Raw genomic sequence first — 12,650 nt, forward strand, 5'->3', positions numbered from 1 at the left:
TACCCAAAGAAATGTGTCAACAACATGCAAATGCATTTCATAGACGGATAATCAACATACACAAAGTTCAATGTGTCTTTTAGGCACAATTTGATGACATGAATGGCTGAAGATAATGTCTGAAACATAGTTTTAAAACTCATGGACTCGCCACGGACTCGCGAGTTCATGGGAGCCACGAGTCAACTCGCGAGGCGAGTCCTGGTGAGTCCATCTAAAAGACTCGCGAGTCTTTTGCAAGGACTCGCACGAGTCTTTTGCATGGACTCGCGAGTCTTTCAGATGGATTCGCACGACCCAGAAAAAAAGTCATGCAAGCTTTAAAATTGAGTTTTTTTTTTAATTTTTTTGCCTTCATTTGGCATAACTGAGGGAGTGAAAAATAACACCCAATGCCTTTATAAAATAATAAAAGTATTTTTGGCCTCGCGGGCGCTGCCTCTCAACCCCGCCCTGTATCGCGACAGGGAGCACGCAAGGGGCGCTGCCCCTTGACCCCAACTTGGGGGCACTGCCCCCAAACCCCTGTCGAAAAATATAGGGGGAAATTGCGCCGATGGAAGTAGGGAAAATTTAACCTCCGAGTCTGATTAGGCCATATAACAGCATAATTAGCATTGAAGAAATCTTGGTATTATACATTTTAGAGTTGAAAGTTTGAAACTATGAGTGTGTGACATGTGTAATGTTTCAATTATGGCTCTTATGCTCTCTAAATGCATTAATTTCTTTATGTTTTTTTGTAAAACTACGGTTTTTCTTTTTGCCGAGTCTTTCACGAGTCTGAGTCCGAGTCCAAATTTTTGGTTTGCCGAGTCCGAGGCGAGTCCGAGATTTTCAACTATGGTCTGAAATTCCTTATGCAGGTCTGATATTTTGTGCCCTTTGGCTAAAGATTATGACAGCTAAAAATAATCCCAAACTCCTCCAAAGATGTGTCCAAGCCTAGGAATAGGGTGCTGAAACCCTAGATGCAAGAGGTGTCAATGAAGTGCCAAGTAGATCATCAAAATCTTTTGGACAACAAATTTATGTGTCACTGTAGCAACACTGTTCATGCACTGTTCACATCACTGTTTACGAAACGTTCACATCACTGTAGCACCCAACAATGTCCAACATGCAGCTGAACGAGTTTGGCATCCAAACTCCTTCACAATATTCAAACCCTAGCAAATGAATAGTAGAAACAAAAAAGATACCTTACAACATCAGTACCTTCATTTCTAGAAATGTGAAGCACAAGTGAGATACCTAAATGATATCTCCAAATGACAATGAGTTTTTGTCCACAATCTCCAAGCTTGAGAGTTTCTGTCCTCAAACCTGCTGAAAGCCAAAGCTCCCAAAATCTCCAAGAGAAAATAATAAACCAAGCATGTCCATAAATGAGCTCTTAAGAGCCTTTTATAACTTTCCTAGGAGAGCTCACACACTTTCCACCCAATGTGGGATAAAAGATATACTTTTTCCCTTTAACATTCATGTCTCCGCATACTTTAATAAAGGGAACTTTTAATATTTAAATTACTTTCACTTTTAACTTAAGTTCCCACATCAATAAAGTTAAATATTTTAATTTAACTTTATAACTTAACTTTATTGATAAATTAATTAATAATCGCAAATGATTATTAAAATCTCAAATCAATTATCATCAATAACCATTGACAAGATATTATTCATGAACCACTGATGATCCTGACTTGGCCCAACTAACTTACTATAAATAGTAAGTATCCCAAAAACACATCAAAACATCTTAGAATCACCTATAACTGAAATTGACTAGGCCAAATATCATCAAGATTCCTTAAAAGTCCTAGCTAACCTATGGAACTTGGAGAAATAGGCTAACGACAACATCATATAATGCGTGCTAGAAAAGGGGACATTACAATGGAGCACTTTTCACCTTTTTTGAGGAATAATAATGTTTTGTCATGAATAATGTCCCTTTTCCAAGGTGTCCATTAGAAATAACTTTTCAATACCTTTAAAATGAGCTATTATATTTAGTTGTCCATTTTATGATATCCACATTAGACAACTTAAGTGAAATATTAATTAAATAACTCAATAATATCTCCAAGTTGTGGAAAGCACCCAAATGATATAATTTTCCAATTTTGATCATATCAAAGTGATAATTAAGACTAGGGACAATGATTGGAGGCAATTGCGTGACTTTTTTAAAATGCCCTGCTCCTCCAAGAAGTTTGGAGACCACCCAAATGGTTGGAAATCAATTCCAAAATAATCAAAGGGCTCCATCTAACCAACTGAATTCAACCCCAAGAACAATTGCTCTACAAGATTATTCAAAAGCTTCTACAAGAATTTTGGAGCTCTTCCTAAGTAACCAGTTAGCCTGGAAGGCCTGGAAACTGGCTAAATGTGCATGGACTAGCTAAGAACAAAAAAGTGGACATGACATACAATCTCCCTGCTGGTTAGATTTTTTAAGGATTTCTATTAGCCAATCAGTTAAAAACTTCTTAATGGTATGGTTTTGGCAGTTATGATGGGTATGTATTTTGTTAACTGTATAGTTGTGTGGATGCCACTAGTTTGTGATGATGTTTTCCTGTTTTCCTGCTTTCCTCTTTTGGAATGCCCATTTAGCCTTTTTAGCCATTTTAATTTGCTTTGTTGAATCTCATTGATTGTTTCTCAAAGACAGTAAGTATCTGGGAACTGTAAAATCAGCCTTGTTTTATTTGGACACAATTCAATTCATGAACTGTGATGCCCTTAGCATGTGTGATTTGTTCATTGAAGAAAGCCAGTGTTGAGCCATAATATTCTGCTCCTGAGTATTGATTTCATTGTCAGAATTATCTGTGAAGGATATAATGAGCATAACAGCTCATTGCTGCATGATGATTTCTTGTGTTTAGCACAACCATTGTAAAACGCAGTTTCTTTGTAAAGGATACTATATACTTTATAGAGATTGGTGGGATACTTTTGTATTTTTTTACAATTTGAGTCTGATTGTCTTTCTAATGCAAGGCTATAAAGGATTAGGATTATGTTTTGTCAATGTCCATTTCTTAATGTGTTTGTCCTTTCAAAGTTCTGCTTCTGATAAATAAATTTGATGTTGGCAGTGGGGAAGATGGAAAGAGCAGAGCTGATCAGCTACAACACATACTAAAGAGCATCGATCAATATGTTTCCTCCCCTATAGATCACCAAAGGAAACGAGGTTGTGTCACTGTTCACAAACTGTTGATGAAGTTCCGTTGTCTCTGTTCAAGTGGACACTGTGGTTTTGGTTGCCTTGGCACCTGTATACATGTTCGCCATTCAACAGATATAGTTGGCCAGAGAATTCCTTCTGGTAGGTTATTTAATGATTGCACTAGATTCATGTTGGGCTTGAATGAAAGGAAATACAGAAAGCTATAGTGAGATGTTTCTTGCTTTCAATATTATTAAGGTGTTTGTCTTAATCCATATCAGCAGCATTTTTTCTGCCTAGCCGAGAATCCCTGAATCTAGGAGAAAGAGTTATGGCGTATCTTCCACGTTGTGCAGATGCAAACTCTGAAATACAAAAAATTTCAGCCAAGGTTTGAATAATCAGTTCATTTATTAGAGTTTTAGAAGTGCAACATTATACTTAATGTATACATCTTCATTCCCATGCTTCTCCTTATATAAGATCTTTAAGCTTGAGAATCCTGGGACCCTTTTTTTCTATCCTCAGAGTACATATATTGCAGATTCTTGATCTCCTTTTCATTATTTCATTATCACTTCCAAGGCCAGTTGGTTCCACAGTTGATGAAGACAGGGAAATATCATACATTGCTTTGACAGCCCTCGAAGATGTCATTTCCATTTATAACCGTGTAAGTTAAAGCTTGTATTGGACAAATTGTGATGGATATGTCTCTGGCCTTGTTTCTAAAATAGCTACAATTAATCCTTTTATTTTTTGTAAAGATTTTGATTATGTATTAATGGCGTTCAGTGTTCTTTGTGTTTTGTCAGGATGCAATGATTGACCAGTCCGATGCCTTTCATCGAATTGTATCTTCAGTTTGTATTTTACTGACAAAAGAAGAGGTAAAAATTTCTCGCAGGTTCGATAATTTGTGGTTGCTTTTACTGAGTTTAATATTAAATATTTGCATATTTGAACCATTGACTTATTTGTTTTGATGTTTCTTTAATAGCTTGTAGCAGCACTTCATGGATGTGTTGCCGCAATTTGTGATAAGGTCAAACAATCAGCTGAAGGAACTGTTGAAGCAATTATAGAATTCATTCTTAAAAGAGGCAGGGAGTTGAATGAAACAGATGTTTCCAGGTTACTTGTTATTGCCAATGTGTTTTATGGTTGCATATTCCAAAGTCAACATCTATCAAATGTCCTTACATTATTCTTAGTCTCTCTGACAGGATAACACAGTCATTACTTTCAGCAACAGTAGCTATTACTGACAAGCATCTGCGCCATGAAGTTCTTAATGCAGTATCTTTTTCTTTAATCTAATCTTTCTTGTTGCAGTAATTTTTTTCTGTCCAATAGCATTTCATTTTTTGTTCAATCTCTATGTTCCTGTAGACTGCACTTATAATTTGCTTTAAGCTCTTGCCACTTTTCTATAAAGCATTTGTAGGATTCCTTTACTTCTTCAAGACCTGTTGCCTTGCTGAGCATACATCAGCAAAGATTGTCTTCAGTGAACTGCTTTCTGCAGCAGAGAGGGATGTTATGACAAAGGATATCACAAGGTTAAGAGGTGGTTGGCCTATACAGGACGCATTTTATGTAAGTTTAGATTCTGACTATATTGCTTAGATAATTTTCAGTGATAACATGTAGTTTGCTAAAGGTGATGTTTCACTATAGTGACATTATTACCTGAGAAAATGAAGCTTCTAAGTGGGAAATTTAATATAAAACAACTTAATGGATTGGTGAGAAGTGAGGAATCAGGAGGCTTGTGTATCTTGAGTACAATGATTAGTAGCTAAATGCATCAGGAGACAGACGAATTCTACTTGACATGACTCATTCCTTTCCCATCTTTTAATTGAAGTAGTTTGTTGTAATTATTGAGCCAATAACAGCTGGATCACTAAAGTTTTCAACTATTAAAATAATGTCATACGCAATCATAAAACTAGAAGTCATAACCATATGCATACAATTCCATTCTCATTGTAGTCTTCAATCCCTGCCTTAAGGACATCTTTTAATTGAAGTAGTTTGTTGTAATTATTGAGCCAATTACAGCTGGATCACTAAAGTTTTCAACTATTAAAATAATGCCATATGCAATCATAAAACTAGAAATAATTATCCTAGTCTTGTTCTACACTATTCTAAACCTGTAAAAAATATATATAGTTTTTATAATCTAAATAAGTAAATGCAACATTCTAATAATAATAAAAAGAAATTTAATAGTATGTTCATAAAAGCCAAAATGAAAAGATTTAAAATTAAATGCTACTTTTAAAAAAAAAAATAAATCAAAGATAAAATATTAACAAACATGTGAATTTCCCACCTCATAGTGTGCGACCAAGCATTATCAAACGTGCTTTGCTTCACTTTCTTCTCGTCTTTTGAATTTGACTCAGCTCACTTCTTCCACTTTTCAGAAACCTCCATGGATTGTCGAACCTCCTACACCACCAACATCCTCTCTAACAAAATGAAATAGCTAACTGTAATGTCCCTTATAAATTACCCTAGTTTACCCTAGATTATAATTCTTAGTTATTAAAGGAGGGTTACAAGAGGGAGTACCTTTTAACTCTTAATAGTAAAACCCTGCAACAAGTTAGGAAATAGTCTACCAATTATAATATTTAAGTGATTAATTAAAAATATACTAAGTAAAGAATGAACTGATCATGATAAAATGAAGGCTGACTAACAATGTAAAACAAGAAGACTAAACTATGATTCATAAATTAGAAAGACTATAATTTAAAGAATTACTATGATGAAACTTAAATAATTTTGCAAACAGCACTGTAATGTAAAGATCAGAAGTCCTGGGTCATAACCATAAGAATCCTAATTATCTTGATAGGGTGCCTTAGCAACGGTTCTCCCTAATCAAGTCATTTTGTGAGGGTGCCTTAATAATAGTTCTCCCTCTGTCTGAGAGGGTGCCTTAATAGCAGTTCTCCCTCTGTCTGAGAGGGTGCCTTAATAGCAGTTCTCCCTCTGTCTGAGAGGGTGCCTTAATAGGGGTTCTCCCTCGATCAAGTCATCTTCTCGTACTCATATGAATCATCATCATCATCATAGGGGAGATGAAGATTGTCTCAATAGGGTGTCCTAAGTCTAACCCTCCTAAGCCCAAAGGCAAAGCACCTTCGCCCCCCTTTGGCCTCATGTGGACCCTGCCATACATATGAGGTGGCGTGCTTAGAGGTGACCCTTAACGCCGTTCTTCCTAGTGCAATCATTCATCTTCTACCATTTTTGATAATCAGGCTAGAATATATATATATACATACAAAGCATCATATTTCATTACATTTTCCAGAATATATATAACCATAAGCAACTCTAAAATATGCTGTGTAAATGTACATAACAGTGGACTGTTATCAGACAATAGTATGCAGAGAATGTTGTAGGAATATTGTGCACGGGATCACATACCAGAGTGTCTTAACGTCTTAAACACTGATATGACAAAGAATTCATTATTTGCTGTGATTTCAATCTGCTTTCTTTATTGTTTTCCTCCTTCAGTCTCATTGGTGCCTTTGTTTGAGTATGGAGACGGCCTGTAACTTCATAACAGTTCTGATCTGATCTGATCAATGGTGATGTCACTAATTGCTTTTGATTTCTTTCCTTTATATCTCTCAGTTTGAGGGAGGGGTCACACCTCTTCATCATATATGCCCTTTGGCAAGAGACACACCCTTTCGCAATTAGCACCCTTTGAAACAGTGCAACTCTTCATCATATCTATCCTTTGAAAGGGACACAACCTTTCACAATCAGATCTGCACTTCTGATTCCCAAAATTAGCCCCCTTTCAAATGAGGTTCTCTTCTCCCTTTTATATCCCATGTTTGAGGGAATCACAACTTTTCATTCCATTTCTTTTGACCATTCATTAACTTAATTAAATTTTAATTATATTTAATTATTTTCTTAAATATATTTAAATTAAATTTTATTTTATTTTTATTCATTTGAATTTGAATTTTATTATTATTATTATTATTATTATTATTTACCATTAAATGATTAAATGCTATTTCAAAGTGGGGACATTACACTAGCATATCTGGTCTCTACTAGTTTGCATAATTCTTTCTTCAAAAAAGACTTGTATAATGCAAGTGATGTGTGGTCGTTACATTTAAACAGTTTTGTGCCTCTCGCTTTGGCCACTACCATCTTCACCCAATCTGTTATCCCAGTGTGTTTGTAAGTGCTTTCAAGTGTCAAAGTAGATAACTTGCATGCATGAATTGAATTTGTCACAACTTACACAATAGTACAAGGCCCAAACTCCTTGTGACATACCTTGCAATGAAAATGACCTTCAATTTAGAGAGTGAATTCATATCTTCTTCCTCTTTCATCTTTTTCCCTTGTTTCCTCTTTTTTCTTTCCTTTTGTTCAATCTACAAAAAAAGTTAAAACTACAATGGCAAACATAGATTTTAGAGATATGTCTATGTTTCAAGGTGTTTAGGGTTGCATAAAGGGTGTGATAGGGCTTCAATTCTACCCCACACACTTTTAATTTTAATTTTAATTTTAAAAAATGAAGTGTTTTATTTCTTTTTTTTTAATATATATATGAAAAATGTTTGGTGTCAAGGATGCTTGGATGCCCCCAAGATAGTTGAGACATGTCTCAAATGTCCCTGACCATCCCACCCTAGTGGAGGGCATCCTAGCAATTTTCCCCAAAACTCCTGGAGATAGGGGATTGCCAAGGATGCCCCCTGATTTCCTGCTATCTCAGGGATGGCTACGAGGACAATGATGAAGGTTTCAGAGATGGGGACACATCCCCTTGTAATGTAGACCATATATCCTTGCATTGCACAATGACAAGATCAGTAACTCTCACCTGCCTCCACTTGCATTGGGTCATCGCTTCTCTTTACTGTCAAGATCTACTGCACACATTTGCATTGCCAACTATTGAATGCCATGAAGGTCTTTTGACATCCTGTTTCTCTTGAACTTTTATTTTCAAACATTTCTTTTTGAGTGGCATTCACAATTAGAACCTATTCTTACAACTTTGCAGTCAATATTTTGGCAAGAGTAATGATGGATATCAATTGCAATTGGTCTACAAGATGTTCTGTGTTTATATAACCACTATGTAGTGACTGGAAGACACTGATGTAAATGGTATATGAAGATGCTGCAAGGGAGGGTTGGGACATTTGGATGGTATGCCAAATTGTACAAGTGAATTTCTAATTGTTACTGAGTACATGTTTATTTCCAGGCATTTTCCCAGCATGATGTCCTTTCAATGATGTTCCTGGACCACATAATCGATGTTCTTAATCAAGTTCCTTACTATAAAGAAGATATAGAGAAGATAGAGTATACAGACCAGATCACAATGCCATCAGTTGTCAGTGGAATGCCTCAAGCAGCTACTCTTGCACTTTCAACTCTATTCAGGTACCCTGCATTGGAAACATACAACAATTCAATTGTTACATGTATGAAACATGCTTGAGCTGTTTGTAATAATTTTCCTGTCAAATACAGAAGTGGTGGCAGGATCAGTAAAAAATCAGTCGAACGAAGGTATGCTGCTGTATTTTGTGCGTTAGCACTGCATTTTGGAAGTTGTCATGGACTGGCAATCATTGGTGTGTATCAGCCTCTAAGGTATGATTGTAAATATGAAGTGCAGGGTACTTGTAAGTTATAGGAATTTCAAAAGTTGATATAGTGTCCATATAGTTGCACGGTACCTAAATTTTAGGTGATAACATGGTCCCTTTATTTGGCAGAACATTGTTACATACTTTTCAAGCATTCTGTGAGTGTATAGGTGACCAAGAAATGGGGAAGGTATATTGTTAGTACCAAGAATCAGATCAGAAATTTCTGCTTGCGTAGAGTCTCATATATATAGGAATTATTGATGGGGGTTCTATTAAATTCTGTCAAGCAGGTTTTGGCTAAAGATGGAGAACATCTACTAGGAAGTGAAAAATGGACAGAAACTATTGGTGTATTATCAAAGTGCGTGGCTACAAAAAGACCAAAGGAGGTATAACTGATATTAATGTTTAGAAAAGTAAAACAATACAAGTATTTGAGGACAAATGAGGGGAACCTGAAACAAAAATCCTGTGATCAGGAACTGTCTTCTGGGCTTCTAATTGTGCTTGAATCCTATGTTCTTTGAATTTTATTGAAGCATTGGTTCCTGTTTCTTAATTAGTAATTTTAATGTAGGTGGAAATCATATGCAAACTTCTGTGGCAATCTATGAATCGAAGTCAGAGGTTTCAAAATGAAGCAGCAGCTGCAGTCTTGACAGAATATGTCCGTAGCAGGTTAGTTATTGACCATCAGCTAATAAAATATCAAGGAAACTTTACAAGGATGTAAATTTTGACCTTCTACAGCATTGACTGGAAATGGTTACTCTCTATTACACTTAATAAAATTGCATGAACTTGATATTTTCAGGAAAGAAAATATAATCTGAGTCAAATAGAACACAGCACTTTCTGCTAATTCTGTTTTGTAGTGTTTAGAATATGCAATGAGTGTCTTGAACAATAAAATGGTGCCTAATCTGTAGAATTTTAGAAGAAAAGATAATGCCAGTTCAGTCAATCACAAAAATAGCTGAAGAAAAAATCATTCAAGAGAAATTGTCAATAAATCCACATATTCTACTGTTATTTTAACTTTGAATGGTGGAAAAAAAAAGGAAACTACACTGAGTTGATTCTGTTTCTAACTTTGTATCAATGGAATGTAAAGGCAATGCTGAACACAAATATGGAATGGGAAGAAACAAACTGGTCACAATACAAAAGAGAGTAGTGTGTCCATATGGAGGCGTTAAAACCTAAGAACTCTTAGAGTCGTTGCATAATGAAATAAAGATGGATAGATATCAACAACTGAATATTTTTCCCCAAGTCTATTTTCTCTTCTGTAGATGAAGGGAGATAAACAAGATCAGAAAGATCATATGATGTACTCGATGAGTATTAAGATAACTGCTCCTGGTGTGTATTTAATAAACCCTAGGTAAATATTCTAAATATATTCAAAAACTTTACATAATAATCTTTGCTAGAGGTGGATAACACATCTACTATGGAGCAATGTCAAATTTCAATCAGCTTCGTCCACTACATAAGTGAAAGTGGTTGTAGAAGACAATTTCACTTGCAGCTTTTAGTGGTTAAAACTGAACCTCCAAGTACGTGCAAATAAAATTTCTTTCTATCTTGCTTGAAGATAAATATTAACATCTTCAACTTTTCCAAATCCTTTGGTGTCACCTCCCTAAGAGCATAACTTTAGTAAAAAGATTTCTTGAGGAAATTCAAAATAAAGATTAGCAGAATAAATTATATTACAATGATGAGGCATTCAAGACCTTATTTATTTTCCAATGATTCACTGGTTCCAAATGGGGACAAAATCTGTAAAAAAAAAACCATTGCCTGCTCCTCTGCCCTCATTCCCCTGCTGCTCCACCCTCCAATATTTTTCTTTCCCATTGTTATAGTTAGCCCATCTTCACAAGGGAAAGCATATCATTATGCAAGATGTATAATGGCTCTAGCATTCTCAAATTGAAAGACAATCACACATACCTTATTTCTGCATATTTCATTATCATTTTCTTTTATTTTGGAATCTATCTCCCAGAATTATACAATATACATTGTCTTCTTTCCAACCTTCCCATGAAAGAATTGATTTTATTCTTATTTTTCTGTTTTTGGCAAAAGCCCAGAAAAGAGTTATTCATTTTGCAGTGTGGGCACAACTATATTAAGTGTATCTTGTTTGTCAGGATTTTGGGGTAATAGAATTTAACTCATGCTCCCTGGGGACACATCCCTTCCTTCTTTTGACACATCCCTGTACTGAGTATGTTTCGGGGTACTAGGGGATGTCTTGGAAATGTCCCCCATTGTTCTTGGTCAAATAAAATTAGCCCTAATGTCTCGGAAATATCTCGAAAATGTGGAGACTTCTTGGGGACATCTGGCTGTCCCCAAGATAGTTGGGGATGTCATCGATGTCCCCTAACTGAAATGGAGACAGTCAGCCATCTCCTTGCAATTAGTCTAAAGCCCAAAATATATTATTGTTCTTTTGTGGTACCCCACACCACTCTCAGCACTAGTGAGAGATTTTGGTCTGAAAAACAACATATTTTGAAACTCCTTTATGGTCTATGACAGTCACATGTTGTTATGGTTGACTTTGCAAGATTTGAAAGTAGTTTTCAGCCATTTCAGTTGGTAAAACAGTAGGTTTTCAAGATAACATCAAGCAAAATAATACTAGGATTTCAAGTTCCATTTATACCTTCTAAGGTGGTGTTTCAATTGCAAGATGATGTTTTTCTATCACTGAAAACAACAGTTTTTAGTTGTTTTTATAGTCTAAAAATTGCAGGTTTGCAAAATATAATGGCAAAGGTTTCAAGCTTATCAAGATAGTCTCCTTTCCAATCTCAATACAAAGTTAGGAACGTGTTGTTGCTTGTGTCAACCACACTACAATTTTGAGACAAGGGAGATAGGCTCGTTTATTGCACAAGTTCTTTGCAAGTTCAGGGATGCTATCATATTTTCTTTGTTTTTTCATTTTGTCGTTGGAACTTGCAATCTTTGGGTATTTTGTCATAAATGTATGTATCAATGATCTATAATATCTATTATGAATGCCTTATCAATGTTATTATATGAATATTTGAAATTACCCCATTTTTAATAGTTGTCCTCTTTGTCATCCCCTACTGTACCCAAAAATGGACTCCAAAAATCTGTCCCTTAAATGGCTCCCTGTCCCCCACCTGAAAACTTGGTGGAAGATAGAATTCAACCCATGGAGAAAGCATTTCTACAATGTCAATTTTGTTATCAAGCTTTAACCTTTCCCTAAAGAAAATGCTTTGCAGTGTTCAATCGCCTAATGGAATTGATGTGAGAAGGGAAACAAGATACAAACTCATATGAATGCTTAAACCCTATTCCAAAGAATTTCAAGATTGAACATATTAAGGGATCAATACAACCTATAAAGTCCACCTATGATTTTTTTTTTTCAAACTATTTGTTTGTTTGCAAGTTTGTTTCCAATGAAGTAGTTTGTTATTCATTTATTTTCAGATTGTAATCAAGATGAGTAACAAGCATATAACATGAGACCTGGCAATATAACATAGAATGACAAGTGCTGATTACAGCTAGACTTAATTTCAAACCATAGTTATAGGACTTGGAATCGGCTCGGACTCGGCAAACTGATTTTTGACTCGGACTCGAACTCGGCAAAAACTCGGCCAAGACTCGGCAAATTGAAAAACCCAAGAAATTCAAAGATTTTTAAGAATTTAAAACCTGTTTCATGCATCCTTTAATAAATAAACCTTAAACACACAATAATCTCATCAAATAGAAGC

At 35.4% G+C, this 12,650-nt stretch overlaps 1 protein-coding gene across 11 annotated transcripts in view; it reads left to right on the plus strand.

Moving 5' to 3' along the window:
* Window positions 1–12,650, plus strand: part of LOC131069149 (protein SHOOT GRAVITROPISM 6) — a 381,540-nt gene that overhangs the window by 287,628 nt on the left and 81,262 nt on the right. For 9 of the 11 annotated variants that reach the window (XM_058004502.2, XM_058004497.2, XM_058004501.2 and 6 more), the window contains 12 exons: window positions 3,114–3,346; window positions 3,469–3,578; window positions 3,732–3,860; window positions 4,003–4,077; window positions 4,188–4,321; window positions 4,414–4,486; window positions 4,655–4,786; window positions 8,472–8,653; window positions 8,744–8,866; window positions 8,992–9,052; window positions 9,156–9,254; window positions 9,443–9,543. In XM_058004502.2, coding sequence (XP_057860485.2) covers window positions 3,114–3,346; window positions 3,469–3,578; window positions 3,732–3,860; window positions 4,003–4,077; window positions 4,188–4,321; window positions 4,414–4,486; window positions 4,655–4,786; window positions 8,472–8,653; window positions 8,744–8,866; window positions 8,992–9,052; window positions 9,156–9,254; window positions 9,443–9,543 — 1,452 coding nt within the window. The remainder of the gene's footprint in view (window positions 1–3,113; window positions 3,347–3,468; window positions 3,579–3,731; window positions 3,861–4,002; window positions 4,078–4,187; window positions 4,322–4,413; window positions 4,487–4,654; window positions 4,787–8,471; window positions 8,654–8,743; window positions 8,867–8,991; window positions 9,053–9,155; window positions 9,255–9,442; window positions 9,544–12,650) is intronic. The other 2 variants (XM_058004498.2, XM_058004507.2) reach the window with 1 other exon arrangement.

The sequence above is a fragment of the Cryptomeria japonica genome, chromosome 1 (assembly GCF_030272615.1).
Source record: "Cryptomeria japonica chromosome 1, Sugi_1.0, whole genome shotgun sequence".
Lineage (NCBI taxonomy): Eukaryota > Viridiplantae > Streptophyta > Pinopsida > Cupressales > Cupressaceae > Cryptomeria > Cryptomeria japonica.